This window comes from Gadus macrocephalus, chromosome 3, assembly GCF_031168955.1.
Source record: "Gadus macrocephalus chromosome 3, ASM3116895v1".
NCBI classification, from domain to species: domain Eukaryota; kingdom Metazoa; phylum Chordata; class Actinopteri; order Gadiformes; family Gadidae; genus Gadus; species Gadus macrocephalus.
Window position 1 is genome coordinate 21,326,999 of NC_082384.1, and position 26,223 is coordinate 21,353,221.

At 48.3% G+C, this 26,223-nt stretch overlaps 1 protein-coding gene across 1 annotated transcript; it reads left to right on the forward strand.

The window, feature by feature from the left end:
* Positions 1 to 8,398: 8,398 nt before the first annotated feature.
* On the forward strand, positions 8,399 to 25,532 carry LOC132453546 (SH3 and PX domain-containing protein 2A-like). The gene is made up of 7 exons (XM_060046470.1): positions 8,399 to 9,000; positions 11,567 to 11,650; positions 15,849 to 15,966; positions 17,760 to 18,223; positions 18,997 to 19,046; positions 19,460 to 19,579; positions 20,493 to 25,532. Exons 1-7 carry the CDS (start codon positions 8,754 to 8,756, stop codon positions 22,551 to 22,553), a joined length of 3,144 nt encoding a protein of 1,047 aa, XP_059902453.1. The 5' UTR covers positions 8,399 to 8,753; the 3' UTR covers positions 22,554 to 25,532.
* The last annotated feature ends 691 nt before the right edge of the window (positions 25,533 to 26,223 follow it).

Here is a 26,223-nt window from a genome sequence, read left to right on the forward strand (position 1 = left end):
CGCTTTTACTTTGAAACCAAAGTAAGATGAGACATTTATGACCCCTTGACACTTCTGGGTGTCGGTTTCGTAAAATGCTCAAAACCCACAAACGTCAGTACTGCGATTCGACCATGCTGAATTGTGCTCTTTAGTTAATCTAGAAAACATATGAATATCCTCAGGAATAAAGGGAAAGGGAAACACAGCTGACTGCCCCAGTAAGACAAAAAGGATACAGTCATAACAGACCTTCTCGTAGGGCCTCAACTTCAAAAGCCTAATGGATCTGCAAGGAGCAACATGACACAGAACAGCTAGTAGGAGCTTTTGTGGTGGGCTAATGCCTGCCCACAGAGCCAGCTGGAGGAGTCGTTTGCGTTTACGGCTATGCTATCTGCTTACAATTGACTATTTCCACTTTTCAAGGGATTTCAGTAACACTGATCATGGATAAAAGTCTGACATTTCTCCCAGATGGGAAATTGTCATAATGTAGGTGGTAAATGTGACATAACTACAGGGCACTTTCCAAGGACGTAAAAATGTGTCTCGGCTGTAACTTGAGCCTAATGCTCAGCACTGCATAGAATGAAGATGAATCCATCTTCCCAATGTGTGCCACCTTGCATATTGAAAAGGTCTCCCACAAAAGATCCTCGTTTTAGCACTGCCTTGCCATCTGCTTGTTTTCCATATCTTTTCCATCGCGATCTGTGGAGGACCAGCTGACTGAGAGTATCTTCAATCAAATAAAGAATACCCCAAGGTGGCGGCTTGGGGTATTCTTAAGAGTTCAGTCCGCCAGCCTGCGAGCCCTTAGCATTGCCTCGAGGCTTTATAACCAAGCCAGCCTGCATCAATCTCTGCAGTAGGGGGTGAAGTATAAAGAGAGCCTGACACCAGGAGCATTACCTACGCAGCACAATGGCGTATCTGTACCGCAAGCCCTCCCCTCGAGGGTGCACAGAACTGACAACGTGCCGTTGATACTCTGGTAAGCAGGGATCATTTACGATGGAGCTCACGCATGTCGCCCACGAAACAGAACCCCTCTTCACCACGAAAGTTTCACAAAGACAAATCGGTTGGCGGCTGTTTGCATCATTTTATACACAAGCTTAAACGGATAAAAACAGACGGATAAAGTCCTCAGACGGATAAACGACGGCAGTGTTATCACGTGAGGATCGTTTCAGCTGAGGGCAAGGGCTTGGCAATCGGGGGGGGGGGGGGGGTTGTTTTCGAACAGGCCGCACAGCAGGGTGGGCGTGTGCGCACCACGGGGGGGCAGACATCTTAAGGAAGTTCCCGTTGGGGGGGGTACAGCTTAACGCCACGGAGCGAGATGTTGCTCGCACGTCGTTTGATGGCAACCGCTCAGCAAACCCAGCGTCGGGACGCATGGCGACAGCGGCGGTTGTAACCCCACGCTGGTGTTTTCCTAGGCGGCGCCTAACTTTCTCTCCCAGACCGGATTGCCTTTGGTCTCCTGTGTTTAATGTTGCCGAGATCCTCCGTTTCCTCTCGAAGTTCTTCAAAAGAACCAGGGCTTTGGTCTTCAAGGAAGAAATGGTGTGAACGAGGGAGTAGCCTGTAGCCCCCGTCACCACGGCGACCACAATCATCATCAACACCCCCCACGGCCGTCGCCAATGCCAATACCGCCACTAGCCACTGCTGCTTTGAACTGTGGGGAAACTCTTTTGATTCAAGCCCTTTAAAGTCTCAGCAATCGTCCACATCTGTTTACCATCCTACCAGCCGGTCCTCAGAAGGAATCAACGCAGCTGAGTTCCTGAGCTAGGCTGCATCCTGACGTGCGTTGATAGCATGTCCCCCCCCCCCCCCCCCCCCCCCCCACCGATAAAAGCAATTGAATTCAAGAAAACGGGATAGAATCGCAATTGGCCCAGCTCTCTCAGGCAGTCAGCACTCCTATGGAGGGAACTGTACGATACAGTAATGAGGCCGATGTTATCCTTGATACGGTTTAATAAGGCGGGTTGTTATTGTGCTGCTATTTTCAGCCTGTCTTGTCCCCGTGCCTCTCGATCGAGCTGACTGTGCAGAAACGCAGGCTGGACGATTACAGGCAGGCCTGACATGCAGAGCTGCGGCCAAGCCTCTGTTCAGGATATCTGCTCTCTATTACAGGCGGGAAGCAGGGGGGGGGGGGGGGGGGGGGAGGGAGGGTGCAAGAATCATAATAACAAACCCCCTCACCCACCACCACCTCAACCACCACCGACCTGAACTCCATCACCACCTCTTCCAGGCTGTGCCCTCGCTGAAACACTCCGACGGGTGTTGGAGGGAAGTGAAGCAAAGTTGTTTTTTTCGACTGGGAATGTTTTTGAAGTTCCTCAGCCAAACATCTGCTGGACTTCTCTGTTTTGTTTTCATTTCCTTGTTATTCTCAATCTTTTGTTTGTCTTCCTAGGAATATTTCTAATCAATGTCATCTCCTATTGCTTCATTCTTGTTCAATCCGTTCCATTTCCATATCCATCTGCGTTGCTCACTCTCTCTCTGTTCCCGTTTGTTATTGAGTCTTTCCCATTTCTTTCATTACTTCCATCATGCTCATAAACAATTCAGTTCTGCTGTTAGCCAAGATCCTCGCCATTAGCTATCTAAACTCAATAATGATTTGTGTTTTTACTGTGATTCTCACTGCTCACAGGGAGAAAGCTTGCTGTTAAAGAGTGAAGGTAGGAACTGAGCAATTAGATGAAATGACAATGATGTGTGTGTGTGTGTGTGTGTGTGTGTGTGTGTGTGTGTGTGTGTGTGTGTGTGTGTGTGTGTGTGTGTGTGTGTGTGTGTGTGTGTGTGTGTGTGTGTGTGTGTGCATGTCTGGGAAGAGCAGAAGGGGGTGAACATATTTAATATGTTCAAGAAGGAAATATCTAAAAGAGGTTTGAATAATAAGATTATATTTTAGGTTCAGTGCCTCATCGATTTTCAGAAAATAATCACAATTCTATCTGTAATGAGATAAAATAAGTCGATTCATGTTTTCCATTGCTTGTTATGAGTTTGAAGGTAGCCCCTGTGATATTTTTCTCTGTCTGTCCACTTTGCCAGATGCTTGGCAATAAAGATTGGCCTTGAAAGGAAATTAAAGAGGGCTTGTACACAAAACACAGGGATGTTTTTGGCGATCACTATTTTGTTCATCTTCTTCTTCGTCCTTGCGCACACATACACTTGCAGACACACGTATACACACACACACAATTACAGACTCACACATACACACACACACACACACACACACACACACACACACACACACACACACTTATACACACACAGGCATATACACTCACACATGTAAACACACGCCCACACACACGCAAACACACTCCCACTCCCGCACACACACACACACACACACACACACACACACACACACACACACACACACACACACACACACACACAAAAACACACAAACAAGACGAATGGGGCCCTGGATTTCATAAGAAGGTATGCTGACTTAAACCCATTTAAACAACAGCGGCTCCCTGCAGTCTGCTGTGTGTACAGATGGCTGCCCAGTGCACACTTCATTACAGGGCTACCTCTTTGCTCTTCACTTCTGCTGCTCGTCTTCTGTTCTTAACCAGCCCTGAACGTTGAAGCCCCTGTTTGTACAGCTAGCCGCCGCAGTGATCCCCAGCTTTTCTAAATAATCACATTGAATGTTTTAGTTTTCGTCCGTATGTCCGTCTGTTCGGCTCCATCTCTTCTCCATTATGACCCATTACGTCTGCTTGTAGTCCATTTCTGCCCAGGCTCTGGATTGCTAATATTTCTTCTTTATGTCTCGTCCGACCGGCTCTTTATGGCTTGCTCAGTGCTCCTCTGACTTTGGAAAGCAGCACTTCGTCTAAGTGTGTGTTTGAGGGGCTTCTGCTGCCTCTCTGGCCCTCACTCCTTAGGTTTTGACTAAGCCTCAATTCACCAGCGGTGGATTTATAGAGGTGCTGGGGGCTCCTGTCAGAGCTCTGGCCCACCACAACACAAGTGTGTGTGTGTGTGTGTGTGTGTGTGTGTGTGCGTGTGCGCACGTGCGCATGCGTGTGTGTGCGCGCACACACGCGACTGTGCGTGTGTCTGTGTTTGCTATCAGCTCCCGCTAAATCCACTGTCGTTTGCGGCAACTGCGGCATCGAAGCTCAAACATCTGATGGAAAATAGCAACTAGTGACCTCTAGCCGCTGTCACTGCGGTTGATTTATGAATCTGTTTTCCTGCTCTAATGGATAGTACGCCTTGTGTTGCTTTCTCCTTGCTGTCCTCTTCAGTCAGTCCAGGTGGGGCCTGTTCTTCCTCATTGTCACAGAGTTGTAGTGAGGAGAGCTATACATACACATCTTTGCCAGCTTATGCGAGATAGGCTGTATTATTTATAAATATATAATAAAATATGTACATAATATATAATATATATTAATATATATATTAATTAACGGTTTCAATAGTTTGACAGCTAGTATGGGTGTCAAGCCATCAAAACGTGTTTGTTCCTGGATCTATGGGACATGGTGTGAGACTTAATTAGCCTCGCACAACCGAACTGTCAAGAAAATAGACTGCCGTGAAATCTGGATGTAAGATGAAACGTCCCCAGTGAGTTGTAATAGGAAGTAGGGGGCTACCCATGCAGATAGATAGACAGGCAGGCAGGTAGGCAGGCAGATAGTAGCTACAGTAACAAACTAGCTTTCTTAGTAGATCGCAGAGGACTACTTAGTACTGGGAGGAAGGGTAACACGCTAACTGGTAGGTATATAAGTAGGCTAGCTAGCTGGTAGGTCACTATCAAGAGTTGCTAGCTAGCTGGTATTAGATCAGCTGGACGGACAGGTTGGTCGGGTTGCTATCTAGCTGGCTGGCGGGTAGGTAGGTAGCTGTAATGTATTACAATATACATTATATTTATACAGTATACATTATAGTGGGTAATATATTAAGGTAGGTGGCTAGCTGTGAATCAGCCAGATAGGCAGATGGGGAGATATGGAGGAAGAGTGCCTTCAGAAACACTACAGCTTCCTTGCATGAAACATCTCTGCTGTGTTCCTGTGCGGGGATGCAGGGTACAGACAGTCACTGTGCGCACAACAGAGTGTGTGCATCAGTGGGTGTCTGGTGAGCTGGTTGAGTTATGATCAGGGGGCTCTATTTAGAAACTATCGTACTATTTATGGGGACGGGTCACTCTCCTAGGTGAATGGCACACTCTAAAGAGACACGATGAAAGGAATTTGTACGCGTGTGTGTGTGTGTGTGTTTGTGTGTGTGGGTGTGTTTGAATTTGAATACTGTTCGGAGTGACTGTTAGCAGTACCCAGCACACCACACGGTAGCTGTCCCTCTTTGGATGGTTCATAGCCCATAGTGCCTGCTTTACATGGCTACAGAAGCAGCTGGATCAGATACCAAAGGGCTTGGCCTGCATGTTTACAACCACTTAAGATTCCCACTTCATTCAAAGCAAACCAAGCTAGTGTTTACGTTGCGAATGAGATCCTAGCACGCTATTAAGATAAGATAATCACTTTGTCATATGACTGACATCATCTTCTATCTCTCTTTCCCCCTTTTATGCTGTTCAGCATGTATGCAAGTGCAAAAGGAAAGAAAGATTAGACGACACACAGACAATGTTAGTGTTATATATTTTGTTTGGATCATTTTTTACAGAGGGACATGCTAGTTTATGCATCCGCTGTATTTCAATTTATTTGTGGTAGCCAGCTGTCACGCTTTGTACAAGCAGGGTGCGATTTGTGAAAAAAACCAGAGAGGGGGATGTTTTGAAAACGATTTCTCCAGGAAAATAAATCACGAATTCCAGACATTGGATTTCTTCACTGCCTTGCAGGAATATCGAACTCCTTTTAACTCAAGTAGCCTTAAGCAATACTTTTCCCCTCAAATCCTATCTTGAACTTTCCTCATGCGACCACATAGAGATCATGCCCAACAAAACATGCAAGAGTTAAATCTCTCTTCCTTTACCACTCGGCCAGGCATGCCAAAACACCTATTTCTGAACGTCAATATTCAATAGAAAATAATCTCAAAACTAAATAGCACAAGGCGATATCAACAAATAAATAACTAGGCTACAGTGTAGGCTTATGGGTCATACCCATACCCAAAAAACAGTCTGCTTTGATGAGGGTATTCTGTCGTCCTTATGCGGCATGGGGCCTCTCTTTTCCCCACATCTCCAGGGAGGGAATGAGGCCATTTACTGAAATAAACAGTCAGCGTCTCTTTTTTCGCAACGCTAGCTGCATGGATCAAGGCTAATGGCACCAGGTTCGTTAGCTTAATTAGCCCCAATGTCATCTATTGTCTCTCGAACGCTAGCACTGACAGCGGGTGGTCCATTTCAGATTCTACCATTCTATCGCACCATAGACTGTTACAGCGCTAGTTTGAAATACTTCTATTTGTGGTATTTAATATGGTCTACTGGTGAAGTAGCATTGATCCCATTGAGGGTTGAGAGGGATGAAGTTTGCCCCCGCCGGGGATAAAAATAGTCCAGCCGAGGCCGTGTTTTACAGACCAGAAAGGGGGAACTCCCACGCATCCCCCTGGCAAATCGCACCCTGAGTACAGGCATACTTTCCACATCATCGTCGCAAAGCATTGGAAAGCCTGCCTGGGGTCCAGCTGGAGCATGAAGCAGGGTGTGAGGCTTGGTCCAGAGAGGCAGAGCACAACCATATGGCTCCCCCAACGCACCGGAGTTGGCGACTTCCCTGTCAAACCTCCCTTAGACTACGACGTTAACTGCTGCCCCAGTCTGCCATTCACCTGCTCTTTCACCTTTACCATCTGCACGTGTGTCTGTTGGTGTTTGTGTATGTGGGTGGGGAATAGTGTGTGTGTGTGTGGGATAGTCTGTGGATGTGGTGGGTGTAGGGAATAGTGGGTACGGGTGTTTGTATGTGTGTGTGTGTGTGTGCGTGCGTGAATCTCGTAATGTCCACCCAATATGTCTCATGAAAAACAAAAAACAATCTCTCCATTACCCTCCATTGATGCTTGAAGACGTTGCGATCGCCAACACTTTATAAAGGCTGTTACTCTTACATGACCCTGAAACCCATTCGTCTATCCTTCTGGCGGAGTGTCTGTTTGTCTGTCTGTCTGCGCCAGTCCGGGAATGCGGTGACTCCTAAACAAACATGCGTCTCTCCATGGAGACGTCTCTCACGCTGGAGATAGGCACGGCCTTCCCCTTCCTGAAACGACCCCGTAGGGGAAAAGGCCTCATCAGGCCCAAATGATGCGGAGAATTCTCGTGACGCACCGCTCAAATTTTGCAACGGATAGGGGATGCTTGTTAAATGAAGACACACACACACACACACACACACACACACACACACACACACACACACACACACACACACACACACACACACACACACACACACACACACACACACACACACTGGATGTCAACATATGACCAATGGCGTAGACAGTCTGCCTTCTTATTTTGCCCTCCTGAAGTTGTTGGTTCTGGTCGCTACCCAAGTTCCCATGTGTTTTTACACTTGTCGGTGTGTTAACACACAGAACTAAAGAATAACAGTGATAGATGTGTCTGCAGACTTCTCTTTAGAGTGGAGCTTGATTGGGATTTGCTTGAGGTTGAGTCAAGGTAAAGTCATATGTACTTTCTGTGTAATAGTTAGCAATTTCAAATTTTCGAGTTAGCAAAAAAACATCCATTATTACAAAAGACAAATGTATCTTTTTTTCCACATAACAGAGAGTCGTCGCAGTAGTATAGTCCTCATGCCTTGCTCAAAGAGTCCTTTGCTGTTGGGTCCAATGCTAATTGCTTAACCCAGTGCCTACCTCCTGGCTTTTTTTCTTCAGAGTTCTCTTTAGAACAGACCCCACAAACAGCACATACTGTAGAGGAAGGGCAGGAATGGCAGGTCATAAAACAGTCAATTTAATCAACGCATTGACTAAATCCTAAATTCATCTTTCAGAAACCTGTCAACTTCTATTCAGGGCCTCTTTAAACTACCATCGCCCGGAGCTCCAAAGAAAACCCAACACTCCCCGTCTCCACCATGCACTCGCTCTTTCAACGTGCGGTCCGGGTTAGTCATGACGACAGCTTTCCAAGTAGGCAAAAAGCGCCATCCCTGCACAGGTTCCCCCCCCTCACATCTCTGTGGGAACGCCAACAAAACGGAAAACCTCAGAGCCGCTCACGTATTGAAGCACAATGAATAAATGGAATGCAGTGAGCTATGTTAAAGCGAATACCCGGCTGCATCTGCTGCTTCTGCTGGTGCAGTGGACTGAGCCGCGGTTTGGGGAGCCAAAATGCATGATGTAAGTTGGGTCATCCTGCTGGCTGCTGTCCGTGCTGGATTGAGACCATGTGTGTGGATTCTTTGAAGTAAAACATGTTTTGGCCACAATGGGTTATACCTTTGGTGATCAAGGGAGTGAATCTTTTCGTATCACTGGATTCAAAATGGATTCTCGGTTCAGCACGTATGGGCGCTACTTTCACGATCTGCTCCGTTCCACTGTGCACAAAGTGTGGAAAATGATTGCCTGAAAGCAGGGCAGAGTGTGTATAGGTTTATGTTGTTTCTATATTTGAAGAAGTTGTATCAACCCACTGCAGAAATGTAAACGCACCAAGGCAAAACTAAGGCAAGAGAAAATAATACATAATTGATTCGATTCTTTGGAAGTTGTGAATCATGATAAGAATCTCAATTAGATTTCTTTCCCCCCCATCCCAGGGGCGGTCACATCAAATGTTATTGTCTTGCCCACACTCATCCTCCCCCTCCCTCCCTTCTCTCTCTCTCTCTCTCTCTCTCTCTCTGGCAGGTTGGTGGTTTGTGAGCACAGTGGAGGAGCAGGGATGGGTCCCGGCTACATACCTCGACTCCCAGAGTGGAACCAAGGATGACCTGGATCTGGGGACCTCCAGGACTGGAGAAGGTTAGTGTTGCTCTGAAGACACACACACACACACACACACACACACACACACACACACACACACACACACACACACACACACACACACACACACACACACACACACACACTGCACTTGGAACACATGAAGGTGGCTATATTCTGCAAGAAGCCTCATTTTACAATCCAATTTAAATGACCATCCTGGTCAGGAAAGCACGGACTCACATCGCTACCTACACATGCGTTTCAAGTCCACAAATGCCCAGCTGGCCACAGCAATCAAAGCTCACAGCACCAAGGCTTTGTCGAATGGATTTTCCCAGTTTCTGCGCCTCAGCAGAGAGGATATTTTGCCACGTGTCCCCCCAGGAGGCTCATCCCACACAGGGACACTTGTGCTGTCATCACCTCCTCCCCCATGCTGGTGGGGTCTGTTTCCACAGGACTCCTGTTCACTGTACCATCAGCTCTCCCCTCTTCCATATACATGCTCATATACCCATGCAGCCGACCCGCACTCACACACACTGCCCTACTTGCGCTGTGTGTGTGTGTGTGTGTGTGTGTGTGTGTGTGTGTGTGTGTGTGTGTGTGTGTGTGTGTGTGTGTGTGTGTGTGTGTGTGTGTGTGTGTGTGTGTGTGTGTGTGTGTGTGTGTGTGTGAGAGACAGTGTTCGCACATGCACATGCACCGACATTTGTGCGCACGTGCATGCACACTCAGACTGTCTCTCTCTCTCACACACACAGACTCACACAGACTCACACACACGGACACATAGACACACACACACACACACACACACACACACACACACACACACACACACACACACACACACACACACACACACACACACACACACACACACACACACACACACACACTGCGCAAGTAGGGCAGTTGTGGGAATGACCCAATAGCATTGTCTCACAGCCCTGGCAGGTATGGACTGTCAGACCCATGGGTCCCTTCGAAGAGGACTTAAAGGGTAAACGCAGGCATCGACATCACCGCTTGATGGATGATCGCTCATTAAATGGCGCCGGGCGCATAATTAGATTCAGCCTCTTTCAAACTTCTGTTTCTGAACTGTTTTTCGGTTTCGATCGGCGTTCACACTTCTACACCAATGAGAAACCGAGGGCCCTGGAATGCAAACACATGCACTAATCACTATCAGACATACACATAAACACCCTCTCTCGCTCGCTTTCTCTGTCTCTGTGGATCTCTGGCTCTGGCTCTGTCTCTGTCTCGCCTCTCTCGCTCACTTTCTCTGTCTCTGTCTCTCTGTCTCGCTCACTCTCTCCCGCTTTCGCTTTCTCTGTCTCTGTCACTATCTGTCTCGCTCTTGCGCTGTCTCTCTCCCTCTGTCTCCGTCTCTCTTTCACTCTTGCTCACACTCTCGAACTCCCGCTACCTTCTTCATTACACTCGCTGTCCTGGTGTGTGAACGCATCAGAGCACACTGTCTTTGATCTCCACTAACCCTTTCCACACACACACACACACACGCACACGCACATGCACACGCACACGCACACACACCATCTCCAGCCCCTCATTAAGCCAGTGTGGGCCCGTAACCTAATTCAAGTGACAGGCGCTGAAGAGGAACTGACAAGACAAGGGTCCGCCCTCACGAAGATTACCCTGAAATAACATTTCCTCTTCCCTCGGAGCGCGCTAAGCTGATATTTCAATTAGGGGGTCAGCGGGCGTAGGGGGGGCGGAGCAAATTCATGTTTTTCTTTTTCCAAGGGAACGCGGAGAAGTGATGGGACATGCCTGGAAATGAGGGAAGGCAGGATGGGAGGGAGGGAGGGAGGGAGAGATGGAGGGAGAGAGAAATGGAGGGAGGGAGAGAATAGAAGGAGGTTTGGAGAGAGGGATGGAGGATGAGGGGGGGGAAGAGTTCTAGGGGGGGAGAGGTCCATGGCGGAGTAGTGGGAGCATTAGAGTCATTTGGTGGAGTCACTCGCAGAGAGAGAAAGAGAGAGAGAGAGAGAGAGAGAACACTCCTGTTAATGTCTCTCTCTCTCCCTCTTCTGTATGCAGCCTTGATATTGGATTAGGAGAGAATAACAATGTATCAAGGCAGGAAATGGTAAACATAACCAGATACTTACATGCACACACAAATGCGTTGCGTCACGTAGTGGGATATTGCAGAACACAAGATAGAGGGATTTAATTTTGCAATCGCAATGATACGTTACACAGAAGCCAATTCATAAACTGAACATGCCATTGCATCAAGGAATTTCCCTGCTAGAAATAGCACAATACAATTCGGCTGCTTTATCAATTAACTAACTGACTTACTTGTTTTATGGAATTTCTATTTTTGTTTATACCATTGCTTATGATAAAAATGCACGGTGTACTTGTATTTATGTAAGCAATGGGGTTGAAAGAACATTAGTACAGTATTAGTACAAGAACTTCTGTAGCATAACGAATACTACTTCAAACTAACTAGCGTACTGCTAACAGCTGCTCTCACCCCTTTTGATTTGCTGACTAACTCCGGCTACTTCCCTTTGTGTTCCCCTCTCCCTATTGGTTGATCCCTGATCAGTTACTAAACGACGCAAAGCCCACCTGAGGAGGCTGGACCGCCGCTGGACCCTGGGGGGCATAGTCAACCGCCAGCAGAGCCGAGGTGAACCAGGAACACCCCCATACATACAGACAGACAGACAGACAGACATGCGTACGTGCATACATACATACATACATACATACATACATACATACATACATACATACATACATACATGCATGCATGCATGCATGCATGCATACATACATGCATGCATGCATGACAGACAGACAGACAGACAGACAGACTTAGACACACACACACATGGTCATAGAGAAGTCTCTCTCCCCCTCCTTCTGTCAGGCACATGGACTCAAGAAATGTTCCCTGAGACACATAAACAAACTTGGAGACAGAAAGTGTGCCACTAGCACACACACACACACACGCACGCGCACACACACACTCAGCACGGCACAAACCATTGTTAGCTCGTACAATGTGTCTTACTGCTGCTTTCACATGATAAAGGAACAAAATGTGATAATAATACCCAACAGTACATTGCGGGTCCTTCCAATTCCCAGTGTACAAACTCCTAACCATCCTCACACACGCCAAACACATTAAGTTAATTAATGTGTATTTCTTTGCACAGCACAAAAAGGAGCGCAACATCTGGTACTATGAGGGAACTTCAAACACTGGAACATGATTTACTGTATAATGGGGTTGCCACTCAACTCATTAAATTAGCGCCTCTTAATTTTCAAAGCTAATGAACTTTAATGACTGTTGCATTATGCAAGCCATTTAGAATAATTGTGCATCCATTATAGGTCAACACACACACAAACATGGCTTTATGTCACATCATCACATTTTTTTGTATGGTTCGCAAACGACGAACATCTGTCCAGCGCACGCCTCGTTTATGGATTGTGTTTACATTCTGAATGTAATGTTGTGTTGAAAATGATGATGTAGATTCTACGCCATTATTCCTACATTGTTTGCACTCCCGGGCCCATGCAGCCTTTTCACCATCAGCATCTTTAACGCATTACAACGTGACTCAACGTGGCTCTATGTGTCACTTTACCACGGCCCAACTTGTTGGAAGAAGAAGGTATACCTCCAGTGATTCATCCTAGGAGCTTCAACGTGTCCACGTCTGAGACCGGAGTGTGTGTTTAAGAGTGGGAGCCCCTCCACGGTGCGCCCCATGACTAAGAAGCTCCCGGAAGGAGTTGGAAGGAGAACAAACAATCGGGCGACTGTTCCTGTTCATAATCCCTTCGATTCACACGGCATGCTGTTGACCGAGCCCACATTCCGACTTACCAGCGACTCCATCGTAAGGACGGGCTCGCGGCCGCGGGGCTGCGGGTGAAACGTGCACACGCACACACGCACACACACACTCACACACACACGTTCACCACACCGAGTCACGAGACAGAACGTTGGAGGAGATCTGAGCGGTGTGCGAGGGCTGCGTTGCGTCAGAGACCTGAGTCCAGAGTCTGCTTATCTACTGGCTGGCGGACGGCTTCCATCACCTCCCACCCTTCCTGCTGATTAGCTGAAATAGCTCAGAGGTCTTCTTTGTAACAATGCCTGGGCCTGACCTAGAACCGGGGGGGGGGGGGGGCGCCCTTGAGGCCTGCCTGGTGGGTCAGTAAGCAAACCGTGTTAACGAGCGTTGAGTGGGTAATGACGTGAGCGCAGAGCGCTACAGTGCTAGCTAGTGTTAAGGGTTGCCCCCCCCCCCCCTGCTCTCCAGCACAGCAGGGGCGGGCTTGGCAGGGGCCCGGGGTCTGGCAGGAGTGTGTGAAAGAGGCAGAGGGGCCCAGACAGTCTGTGGCCTGGTTTAAGTCCACCCCCCCTCACGGAAGATGAGTCATCAGTCTAGCTGTCGCCGCCGCCGTAGAAGGAGGGGTTTTGGAGGCGATGGGAATCCGTGTCAGACCGTCTTACGAATGACCCATCACCGCTTTAATCGCTTATTGCAGGTTCAAATCGTACTTGATCATTTAAATCGACCCAGTACGTCACACAGCTACATTTGAGGTCTTCGGGCTCTTGTTCAGCACCACAGTTCTGTCTTTATCATATCTCGCTCTGAGATTGACAGACATATAGATGGATAGATGGATGGATGGATGGATAGATGGATGGATGGCTGTAGGAGAGAGAGAGAGAGAGAGAGAGAGAGAGAGAGAGAGAGAGAGAGAGAGAGAGAGAGAGAGAGAGAGAGAGAGAGAGAGAGAGAGAGAGAGAGAGAGAGAGAGAGAGAGAGAGAGAGAGAGAGAGAGAGAGAGAGAGAGGGCTGTGAGATAAAAAAGATTAATTGATGGAGGAAGGGAGGTAGAGAGAGGAAAATGGCTGAGAGATGGCTGTAAGTTAGAGTGATGGATCAATGGATGAATGTGAGATAGACAGGCAGATATTGGATTGATAGCAGAGGGTGTAGTTCGTTTTTCGCCTGCGAGATGAACTCGCGTGTTCAATAACAGGGTCCGGTTGTGTTAGCCGTGGACTCTGCCCCCACGGAGAGCGATCATTGGACAGCAGGAGTCTGATGTGATTTTCTGCAGCCCAGCACCTCTGTACATTGCCTGTCTCCATGTACACACGGACACACACAGGCACGTACGATGACACACACGCACGGGTCGATAGCCTCATGCTGTTACTGAACTAAGTCCCCAATTTAGAGGAAAGAATTGTAGAAACCTATGTTTTTGCCATCCTCCCCTAAACACTACTTGAACGTTCCACTCTGCCGCGGATGCAGGAGGCGTTATTTTCGCCAGACTACCTTTTTCCCAGTTAGTCTGTTTGTGTGGACGTGTGGAGCTGTCTGGGCAGTGTTTGACAGCTTTTCGGATACCATACGGTCGGTGTGTGTGGATGTTTGAACCAATCAGAGATTGGTTCAACATTACTTATTATAACGCTCATATCAGTCTTTCAACAACGGTAGTAAAAACGTGTCTTAAAGTTGGCGTAACCCTAACCCCAACCCGAAACGTGGTCGAATTCCATCTGAAACGCCAACACTGGCTCTTTATGTCAACTAACGGCAGGCCACTTTTACAAGCAATCATCCCGTTACATTCCGAGTTATTTACCTCGGCCGCACTGGAATTTGGAACGTGGAACCCAGAGATGAACAGCGCGTCTCAGATCCTCCCGGACCGCCCCGCGGCAGTTTCCCGCTCGACGTTCATTGCAATATCAACAACAAGCTACCGGTAATTACGGTATGAGTCACCCACGCTGCGATGGAAGTCTCTTAATCCCCTTGGATACAGACTCCAAATAAATAATGTGCAGGGATTATAATGCGGGAAATGTGTCCATCTTTGTTTTTCGCCCCCGCCGTGTTGGTACACACGGTGCAATGACCTCTACAACGCCATCGCCGCTCGTGTTGAAACCCGTCCCACTTTGTTCATACTGGCGCACTATACTGGGCAGCCTTTTGTCAGATTTGATCGACCCATCTTTCAACTGCTCCTTTATCACACTCCCCCTCCTCTCTCTCTCTCTCTCTCTCCCTCTCCCTCCCAGGGGCTTCATCCCTCTGGGTCTTTCCTCTGAGCTCCCCCTGATCCACCTGGTCCTGAGAGAGAGAGAGAGAGAGAGAGAGAGAGAGAGAGAGAGAGAGAGAGAGAGAGAGAGAGAGAGAGAGAGAGAGAGAGAGAGAGAGAGAGAGAGAGAGAGAGTATCAGGGAGGTATACATTTCTGCGAGGGTGCTGCAAGGGTCGTGGGAGAAGGGGGTGTGGGGCTGTAGAGGGCAGTTTTAGAAGACCAGGCTCAGCTTTACCTGTTTCATCCCAGTGAGAGAGACCTCAGGGCCTGTGTCTGTCGGGGGCAGGTCAGGCCAACAGAGGGCGCTGTTTGTTATTGCTTGGTCAGCAGTATGGTGGTGTTTTTTTTTTATTTGTAAGTGTGCTGTGTTTATGTTGGAATGGGGGAAATAGCAAGGATTTTAAGTAGGTCGCACTTACTGCATATCCCAGCCTTCTGCAAAGGCTTTAACCCCTCGGCCTAGATTCAGGGATAACTTTCTCAACGTAGAACGTGGCTTCTCGTGAGCTACACTGAACTTTTCCTCTGCCTCTCTCCGTCTCTATGACCTGTTCTCAATCTCCATCCCTCTCTCTCTCTCTCTCTCTCTCTCTCTCTCTCTCTCTCTCTCTCTCTCTCTCTCTCTCTCTCTCTCTCTCTCTCTCTCCCCCATATCTGACCTGCTCTCCATCTCATCTTTAACTCATTCTCTCTCTCTCTCTTGTTTTCTCTTTCCAGAAGAGAAGTATGTGACGATCCAGCCGTACACCAGCCAGGGGAAGGACGAGGTGAGCTTTGAAAAAGGGGTCACCGTGGAGGTCATCCAGAAGAACCTGGAGGGCTGGTGGTATGTGAGGTAAGCGCCATCTCTGATTGGTTCATGGTGATGATCACACTCAAGCTCATGCGGTCAAGCTCCGGGCCATATTCAATATGCAATTTATGGAAGATATTTGTGTGTGTGTGTTTAATAGGATACAGACTGGCTGGATGGCTGATTATTTGTGTGTGTGTGTTGTTTACTGCCGATTGTTAGTTTCATCGTTCCAGGGGGCCTTTACTGAAACTGCTGTTGATGAATTTCAAATGTGACTGCAACAGACACACACACACACACACACACACACACACACACACACACACACACACACACACACACACACACACACACACACACACACACACACACACACACACACACACACACACACACACACACACACACACACACACGCATGAGATCCATTTGAAACAGAGATTTTGAACTAACTATTCCTAGTAGGACTATGAATTCTTGGACGGTAACAACACAGCTTTGTATTGTACTGCTGTCACTTAGCCAGGTCTCAGTACTGTTGCATTGTTTTCACAATCGATGTCACCTTGCCAGCCCTTACGCCTCTTCCTGTGTGTGGTCCAGAGTTAGTGTTAAAACACGGTTTTCCTGTGGAATGATTTGTGTTGTTCCCCAAAAACACGCTCCTTGTGAGTCATACAGCATCGCAATACGAAGCATTTGTTGTTTTGTTAACACTGTTCAGCCGTTTTTCCTACAATGCATTTGTATTTTATTAGATAATATTGCGTGATCCCATTTAAAGTTTTTATTTGTATATTCGCTAAGCAATATGTGAACAACATTTTATAAGATCCACCACAACACCACAACATCTAGCAGTTTGGAGCTCGCAATACCGACACAATCACACACAACTCTTTCACTGCATGGCTCGACTCTTCACCTTGTGTTGTGTTCATGGCACTTCAGTCGTCCTGATTCACCAGCATTTACACTCCAGACTCCAAAGGTCACAGTCCCCCTCTGGCCTCACGCAGTCTGCTTAGGAGTTAAGAGCTCATGTGGTGCTAAACAGAAGCATAAAGGTCGGATCGGATTGAGTAAAAGTGTACGCTACAATGCAAACCATAGTAACGCCAGATGGCTGGCCTAAAACGTGTTTATACATACATATGGATTTAAGCGGACACCTGACCAAAGTCCCTCCACGACACAGTGGGTGTCAACAGTGTTGGCACGGGGGGGGTCTGGCCCTGGTGGGGTTACCACCCTGCTTCCCCAGTGGAGCTCCATAGCACCGGTCTGTCTGCTGTGTTACAGAGGAAACAGCTACCGAAATACACTCCAAACTACACTTTGCTCCATAAAATGAAACCCAGCCACCAGCCAACGGCAGATAGATTTGATAATTTAGCAACATTTCAGCGTGACATTGACATTAACATTTAGGGCATATAACAGACGCTTTTATACAAAGCGACTTACAATAAGTACACTTGTCTGAAGAAAATGAAACAACATGTCGCAGTCGGTACAGTAGGGATGTTCATAGAATCAAGTGCCAAGAACTACAAATTGCTAGGTTAACCCATTCCCCGTATACAGCAAAGATAGCTAGGATAAGATGCTACACAATGCTCAGCACTATTTTTAAGTGCAAGGACGTACAACCTACGATAAGTGTGTAAGAGGGGTGGCTATGCAGAGTCTAGGTGGACTCTGAACAAGTGTGTCTTTAAATTTTATTTCCTACAATTTAAAACGATCGCTTGGCCAGTGTATTGTAGTCCACTCTGTTCCTGTCAAAAACTACAAAAATGGACGCCTGCTCGCGTGCCATCGTCCGACAGGTACCTGGGGAAGGAGGGCTGGGCGCCGGCGTCCTACCTGAAGAAGGTGAAGGAGGACTTCTCCTCGCCGCGCAAGAAGACCCTCACCGGCCCCGTGGAGATCATCGGCAACATCATGGAGATCAGCAACCTGCTGCAGAAGAAGTCCGTCAGCGAGAAGGACATCCAGACGGACGAGGAGGGCGGCGGCGGCGGTGGCGGCAGCGGTAGCGGAGGGGGAGGGGGAGGGGCCACGCCCGAGCGCCACTTTGCCAAGAGCGAGATCAGCCTGCCCATGCCAGTCAGCGGGGAGCTGAACGCGGAGACGGGCCGGCGGCTGAGCTCGGGCTCGGGCTACGGCTCCAACAGCCCCTGCCTGGGGCTCCTGATGGGGGCCAGCGCCTCCCTGAACGAGAGCAAGGCCCGGGCGGAGCCGGGGTCCCCCGCCGTTGCCCGGGTGGCCCCCCGCAGGGTGGAGGTCGGGGGTGAGTGGAGACACGCTGAGCGGTTGTTGTTTTGCTTGAGGGTGTAGCCGGGTGTGGTGTTAAAGGGCTCACGTCATGCCAACAGGATGTGAGTGCGATTAGCCGCTACGAGCCATTTTGAAAATCTGTCTCTTCTGACATCACAAGTGGGCGTGTCCACCTCTAGGTGGACACGCCCACTTGTGATGTCAGAAGATCAAAACATTCAAAATTTCGACAACGGCAAATTTCGATTTTCAAAATTTGTAATGGCTTATCACACTCACATTCTGGCGGTATAATATGTCACCTTTAAGAGACAGCAACTCAGGATGCATACGTTTACATTTATATTTAGGGCATTAAGCAGAAGCTTTTATCCAGAGCGAGTTAGAATAAATACCTTTGTTAGGAGAAAAGGTGGATGTTAGGTGAGATGCTGAACTGTTTTTTAATTTTGCCTTTCTCTAGACTTTGACGCCATAGGTAAGAAATTGAGTCAATGGTGCCGTGTCTTTTGTTGAATAACAGAATGTTATTCAACGTTAATGTTATAAAATGAGTGTTACCCAATAATTGTACTACTTACCTAAGATGTTATGTGCATTGGATTCTCGGTTTTCTTTTACTAAGACCTAACATAACTGAAGCTCTGGTGTGGATTTTGTTTATGTTAATGACTTGTCACTTAGTTTTATCTAACGTCTTGTGCTAGTCTCTCCATGCCCGTCAGATGGGAATATACCACATGACTTGCATGGAGCATGCAAACGTTACATCATTTTTCTCCTCAGGATCTCCAAACCTCCGACAGAAGCCTCCTCCAAGAAGAGACACTAACCTGGTGAGACATCCATTTACTCATTCACTCATTCATTAGAATAATGCAATAGTCAGCCCAAAGGGACTTGCTGTGTTTCAAGGGTAAATTATTTAGAAAATGGATGGTTCCTGTCAGATAATAATAGGATCATGTACCCATAAATAATATTTCAAACAAATACACTGCATAACAAGATCCCTTGATATTCCTGGATGCCTGAAATGGCTTCATAGCTTCAAATAGGCATTCAAATGTTTATTTGTACACTTACAAGTACTGAATGACTAACATCCCGTTAGAAGAAAGTTGAATACACAAGATAATACATTTATTACGTATTTCTCTCTCTCTCTCTCTCTGTCTCTGTCTCTGTCTCTCTCTCTCTCTCTCTCTCTCTAATTTGCTTTGAACACTGTCCTCCCCTGCTGTTTTAGGGATTCCAGTTACCCAAGCCACCAGAGCCCCCTGCTGTGGAAGCAGAGTACTACACCATCGCTGAGTTCCAGTCCTCCATCTCCGATGGCATCAGTTTCCGTGGAGGACAAAAGGCTGATGTAAGCGGCGTTGTCTAAATGTGTTGCCGTCCCCGACATTAGACATTCGGGGCTCACTGAATATGCATGTCTACCGAGTAGCCTCCAGTCAAGTCAGAGACGCCGAGGCAACTCAAAAGACCTCAAGGATTCTGCTCGATCCGAATGATTTAGAAAAGTCTTTTATTTCACTCCGAGCAACAAAAAGAACAGAGATAAAAAGGACAAGTTTGGTTTTATCTCAAGGCTACGATGATGTGCCACAAGAGTGGCCTGTATCTCAAAGGCGTTTGTGACGACAATGGCAGTGATATTTTCAAAAGTGCTCATGACATTTATAACTTTTAGTTACATAAATTAACACTATACTCTGATTATTATTCATCTGTATGACTTTATTTGGATGCAAATTCTGATCACTGAGGCATTTAAATGTATGCTTATCAGCGTCAGCAACGCAGTGAAAGATACACAGACCTACGCAGACTGCATTTGAAGCGTGTATACCCAGGTATAGTCAGGATCACAGAGTTGCTCACCATCTCAAAAAGTCTCAAGAATAACTTGTTCAGAGATCACTTTGACTCTGCATAGCCCCCCCCCACACCCCTCATACGCACTTATTGTACGTCCTGGCACTGAATGTAAGCCCATATTGTGTGTTGTATTTCCTTAGAAATAGTACCTAGCATGGTGAAGCCTCTTATCCTAGCTATCTTCGTTCGTATACGGGGAATGGGTTAACCTAGCAATTGTTAGTGCTTGGCACTTGGTCCTATGAACATCCTTACTGTACCGACGGTGATATATTGCTCCTCTTTCTCCTGGCAAATGTTTTTATGTGAGTCGCTTTGGATAAAAGCGTTGTGCTAAAATGCCCTAAATGTAAATTTTCCTACCCATCACAACTCCCCCGCTGTTGTGTTGTGTGCAGGTGATCGAGAAGAACTCCGGGGGCTGGTGGTACGTCCAGATCGGGGAGATGGAGGGCTGGGCCCCTTGCTCCTACATAGACAAGAGGAAGAAGCCCAACCTCAACCGCCGCACCAGCACCCTCACCCGGCCCAAGGTCCCGCCCCCCGCCCCGCCCGTCAAAAAGGCCGACCCGGACGAGAAACCCGTCTCCGCGACCCCCGCCGCCAAAGCCTCGGAGCCCCCCGCCCGGCCCGCATACGAGGAACCCCTGTACGACATCCCCGCCGTCGGCTGCGAGGGCGAGGCGGTCGCGGACCCGCCGAAAGACGAGCGCCCCCCGGAGGTGAAGAGGAACAGCGTGGCGGGGAACAAGTACCGCGGCTCGCCCCCTACCTCCCGAGCCGCCGCCCCGCCGCCCATCTGCAAGGCGTCGCCGGTGTTCAACCGCCGCCGGTCCTCCATGAGGTCCTCGGAGGAGGCGCTCGCCAAGGAGGAGTGCATCTACGAGAACGACGGCTTCCGGGCCAGCAGCGCGGACGAGGCGACCTCCTCGGCCAAGAGCTCCGGCGGGCACCACCACCACCACCACCACCACCACTCCCCGAGGAGCTACCACTCCTCCACCGTCCCCCGCAAACCATCCGGCTCCTCCCCCTTGCCAGGGAGGACCATGAAGACGGTGACGCCCGAGCTGACCCGAAGGAGCCAGACGCTGGGCCGGCACATGGACCACAGCCCCCGGTCCTCCTCGGACGAGTCGGGGCGGAGCCACGCGAAAGGGGTCAGCTTCAGCCGGGACGTGGAGCATCGGATCGGCCAGAGCCCGTCCACCAAGCCCAAGCCCTCGGTGCGACCCAAGCCGCTGCTGGCCAAGTCGGAGCCCCAGGGGCCCGACCGGATGGACATCGGCTCGCTGCGGCGACAGCTGAGGCCCGCCGGGGGCGGGGGCCAGCCGCGGCACAGTCTCAAGCCCTCGCGCGGCGAGGACTCGGAGACGGCGTCGGTGGTCTCCTCGGAGGACTCCCTGTGCTCCCGCAGCACCTCGGACCTGTCCTCCGTCTACTCCAAGGGGAGCCACGGGGACTCGGACCTGGAGGGCCCCAGCCTCTACCGGTCCCTGGACGCCTACCAGAAGGTGCAGGACTCGGAGATCAGCTTCCCCTCGGGGGTGGAGCTGGAGGTGGTGGAGAAGCAGGAGAGCGGCTGGTGGTACGTGCGCCGGAACGCGGAGGAAGGCTGGGCTCCCTCCTACTTCCTGGAGCCCGTGCGGCACCCGGTGGACGTGGGCGGGAGGAAGGAGTCGGACCGGCACCGGAGCGGCGGGAGCAGCAAGTCCAACAGCCTGGAGAAGAACGAGCAGCGCGTCCTGGTCCTGAACAACATCAACCTGCAGGGCATGAACCAGCAGCACCAGGTGCTGCGGAGAAGCAGCCCCCCCATCCCCTCCAAGCCGCCCGGGGGCTTCTCCAAGCCGTCGGGGCTGGTGAACGGCGGGGTGCGCATGAGGAACGGCGTGCGGCAGGTGACGGTGAGGCCTCAGTCGGTGTTCGTGACCGCCTCGCCGCCCGGCAAGGACTCCCACTACACGACGGGGTCCCTGAGACGGAACGAGTCCCTGGGCCGGAGCGACCACTACCGCTCCGGGTCGGCCACCCTCGGCGTGCGCAGGAACGCCTCGTTCAGCACGGTGCGGCCGCACGTGGTGGTGGAGAGCCAGCCGCGGCCGGACGAGCGCGGGGGCCTGGGTTCCTCGGGCGGCGGCGGCGGCGGGTTCGGGGGCAGCAGCTCCGCCCAGGACGCCCTGGGTCGGGCGGCGGGCCAGAGGAACGGCCTCCCCGTGTCGGCGGTCCGGCCCAAGCCCATCGACAAGAGCCAGCTGATCCACAACAACCTCGGCCGGGACGTGTACGTGTCCATCGCCGACTACGGCGGCGACGAGGAGACCATGGGCTTCTCCGAGGGCACCTACCTGGAGGTACTGGAGAGGAACCCAAACGGGTGGTGGTACTGCCAGGTGCAGGACGACCACGTCCCGCGCAAGGGCTGGGTCCCCTCCAACTACCTAGAGCGTAAGAAATGAGAGCAAGCCCCATCCCAGGAAAGGGTCTCCAGCAATCTCTCTTGCCCCCTTGCCCCTGCCCCCCATTCCATCCCACCAACGGGTGGTGCCTCCAGGCAAATCGCCGGCATCATTCTTAAAGAATGTTACCCCAAGAAATTCCCCTAAGCAATACACCCCGACTCTGAAGGAGACTGTAGAAAAACAAAAGATGATGTTTCATGTCTTAGGGAGAGACCCTATTAGAGCTGGTTTACTGAGATCTGTACCCGCCGAAGTCTAGAACAAACGTTTTGGAAGTGGACGAGAAGTGAACCTTTATGAATGGACACATGAGATTAGATGACAGGTCTTTTGAATACCGAACGGTGTAACTGGGCACGGCGGCCTCTGAAAGGGGCTGCCATGGGTTGACGCTGAATTTAGCAGGGTACGGCTAGTGTTGTTCGTGCCCACCTGTGACTGATGCCAAATTAGTGCCTTTGGTGTGTGATCATCTGAATGAAGGTCCTAAGAGGTCAACAGGAACGTGAATCAACCAAACCTATCTGTGTGTGAGAGTGCTACATGGCCTTTGGGAGCGCAGACATCTCCGAATGTGTTTCTGTGTTTCTCACCAACTCAAAGTTCCATTTTAGGAGCACCAGTTGAGCGAAGCGGCCAATCAATGTCATCTCTGGGTTCCAGTAGGTATAATTGATGCAATATGCGGAAAAAGAGAGAGGAAATTAACTTCCGCTGCTTGTAAAGTTACTCTTTATTCACCGTCCCGGACAAAATAGAAGATCAACTTGTTTAGCTTTTTATGTTGCTTTTTGCCTCCATCATTGTTACGATTGATTTTTTTGGGATTCTCTCCTTGCTTAGAGAATTATTTCTGCATTTCTTGTGACATCCCCTCTCAAACGGACAGCCTATTGGAACTTAAGATAAGGTAGTAACCAAAGCAGTTGATTGGCATTGTGAGTCCAGCAGTGAAATAATCTTTAGTTAGTACACGCAGTCCCCATCAAAGTTCCTATACAAAAAAAGGTTTATTGAACATTTTCTGTCATGGCCACCAGGGGGCTACTGCCCTGAAAAAGTCAATTTGTTTACGTAGTGTTTAGCTTCAATGTAGTTATTTTATGCTGTTGTTTCAGAAAATACATTTGTATATATTGTTGTTAATCCCAGGGATGTGCTTACCTAGCATCATGCTCAAAATGTGATTAAAACCAATGGAATATAAATTCAACAGCTAGTTTTGTAGCTTTATATTTACCACTGGTTAGGCAAAGAACAGTTTAAAGCAAACTATAAAATACCTAACATAACGAGGTGGGAGAACTGACTGACATATATGGAATATATCTCATAAGCTATATCTAGACGCACTTGATCTAACCAAATGTCATAGCATGGAACCAATCGAAGATTGATATTGCTGATGCAGTATTGTATTAATATTAATGTGAAGCGAATAACATTTGTTGATATTTTGGTTCTGTTAAATCATGTATTGACCAAACACACAATAGCATTACAATACATCATAACTATTGCCCTTTGATACAAAATAATAGTGACAACTTCCAATTTCAAGGCTTCCGATGGCTGGTGTCCAAGATTGCTGAAATATATTTTCTAAACAATGTTGGTGTTGGTTCTGCGTAAGGGCTAAACACTGTTCCATAATTTACATTTTATTTCTGCTGGACAGTGTTATAGTATTAAAAAGAAAAAGAGTACATTATCTGCTAGATCGTTAACTATTTAGCAAACTATATTTGTTTTGTTTGTGTTTTATCGTTACCATGTGATCACACATAATGGACAATAACGGGGAAATGGTGGTTCTGTTTTGTGAATTGGTGCACTTTAACGGTTTGAACTGTTATTGTGCACTAATGTGAAGGAGCAGCAAACACTCAGCATGTTATTTATTTATCATATTTTACAGAACATGTCTTCTCTTTACTGTAACTTAACTCAGTCATGACTTAATTTGAGAAATAAGTTCTAGTCGTCAAATACAAGTTCTAGTCAAAGATCAAATTAATCAAATTCGATTTCACAAGATTTTACCGTGATCGGTACATAAAAATAATTGCAAAATACTGAATGTTTTTTGCATTGTCCCATACAATCCATTCTACCTCAGTGCAATAATCAAAGCGCTGCTGGTCAGTGAATGTTCCCACAAACTGTACATAAATTGACATTCTATTTAGTTTATATTTGTTTTATAAAGATGCATCTTAAGTTTATTGCTATACAGTTTTGTAGCAAGGTTTATGATCAAAAGTAATTTATTTTTTTAAAACCATTGTTAAATACATTTTATTTTTTACTGCTGCGTGCTGCGACTTTAGCAAATCATGGACACTTCTTTCATCCTTATTGTGCCTAACATAACGCCCGATTAAAAGTATAAACGTGTGGTCTTTGTGGTTCCAAATAAAATCACTGCTGACAAAAAACTAAATTAGGCCTACATAAAAAACGAATGGATTTTTTTCTTCTACTTCATCAGTAAATCTAAGTCAAAGTTGTGACAATAACAATAATAAGAAAATCATCAATAACACAACGGTAGAATTGTCATGTAATGAACGCATTTGATGGAGAGACCTAGTCGTGCGTCCTTTGCGACGTCACGCTCAGCAGGGGACCACAGAGGCTGCTCTGACGAAGGCGTTATGTTAATGTGGCGAATCACCTCCTCGCGACAGCACACGCGTGTTGCCTAGCGCTTCGTTAAGACCGATTTGCATTATCCTTGCTTTTTTGGCGGCTGAAACGACAAGGGAAACAGTGACATGTCGAGCTTTGTCCTTACATGTTAAGCCAACTAGCGTCTTATCGTTCATTGTTTGGTTGTTTCTTACCATATTAAGTGTCCTGATTTTTTTTTTGCCCCATATAATGTATTGTTATAATTTCTAAGTGTAACCGTGAGAAAATGTGCAATAGGTTAAAGGACGACATGCTTGAAAGTTAATGGAAAACAAAACGAAACGGACCATCTCAATCTTGTGATAGTTATTTTTTGGGATTAGAAATCAGACGGCCTCTCACAACCGCCCCCCTCCCCCTCCCAGGGTCATCTCAAAGTGTTTTGATGAGTAGGCTATCTTCATTCAAACGACGCCCCCTACCCCACTTGGTTTAAAAACAATAACAACAACATCATCAACAACAACAACAACAAAAGGGCAAAGACAGTGCAACTGGAAATGTATTCGCTGTGCGCACTGCCCGTAGGCCTACTCTTCTCCTCCTCCTCTAACAGGGATGTTTGCGTTTCATCCCCGGCCACATAGTTGTAAACAATGTTGACGCATTTGCGTTGCAATCTGGACTCGCGTCTCAGGAGCAGATGCCATCGCAGATATAATATACATCCTCACCCTCATCCTCATCTTCCTCATCCTCCACGGGACCCCTACCGGTGTCCCACCCATGCCTGGATGGAATGTTGACAGTCACTCTGCCAGCCTCCGTCTCCTGCTTTATTTATTCGGGACATTTCTACATTTCGTCTCATGCCTTTCATGACATTTCCCACCACTGTATTTGTTTTTTCTTTTGTGTCGCCTCACGGCTCCCTAAGCTGTCTGGACGAGCGAAGGGACATTTGGAAGCTTTCATCGGTGTCCCCGGGGAGTGGGGCCCATCTGCCCGGTCTCTCCTACCCGGACAGGCAGAG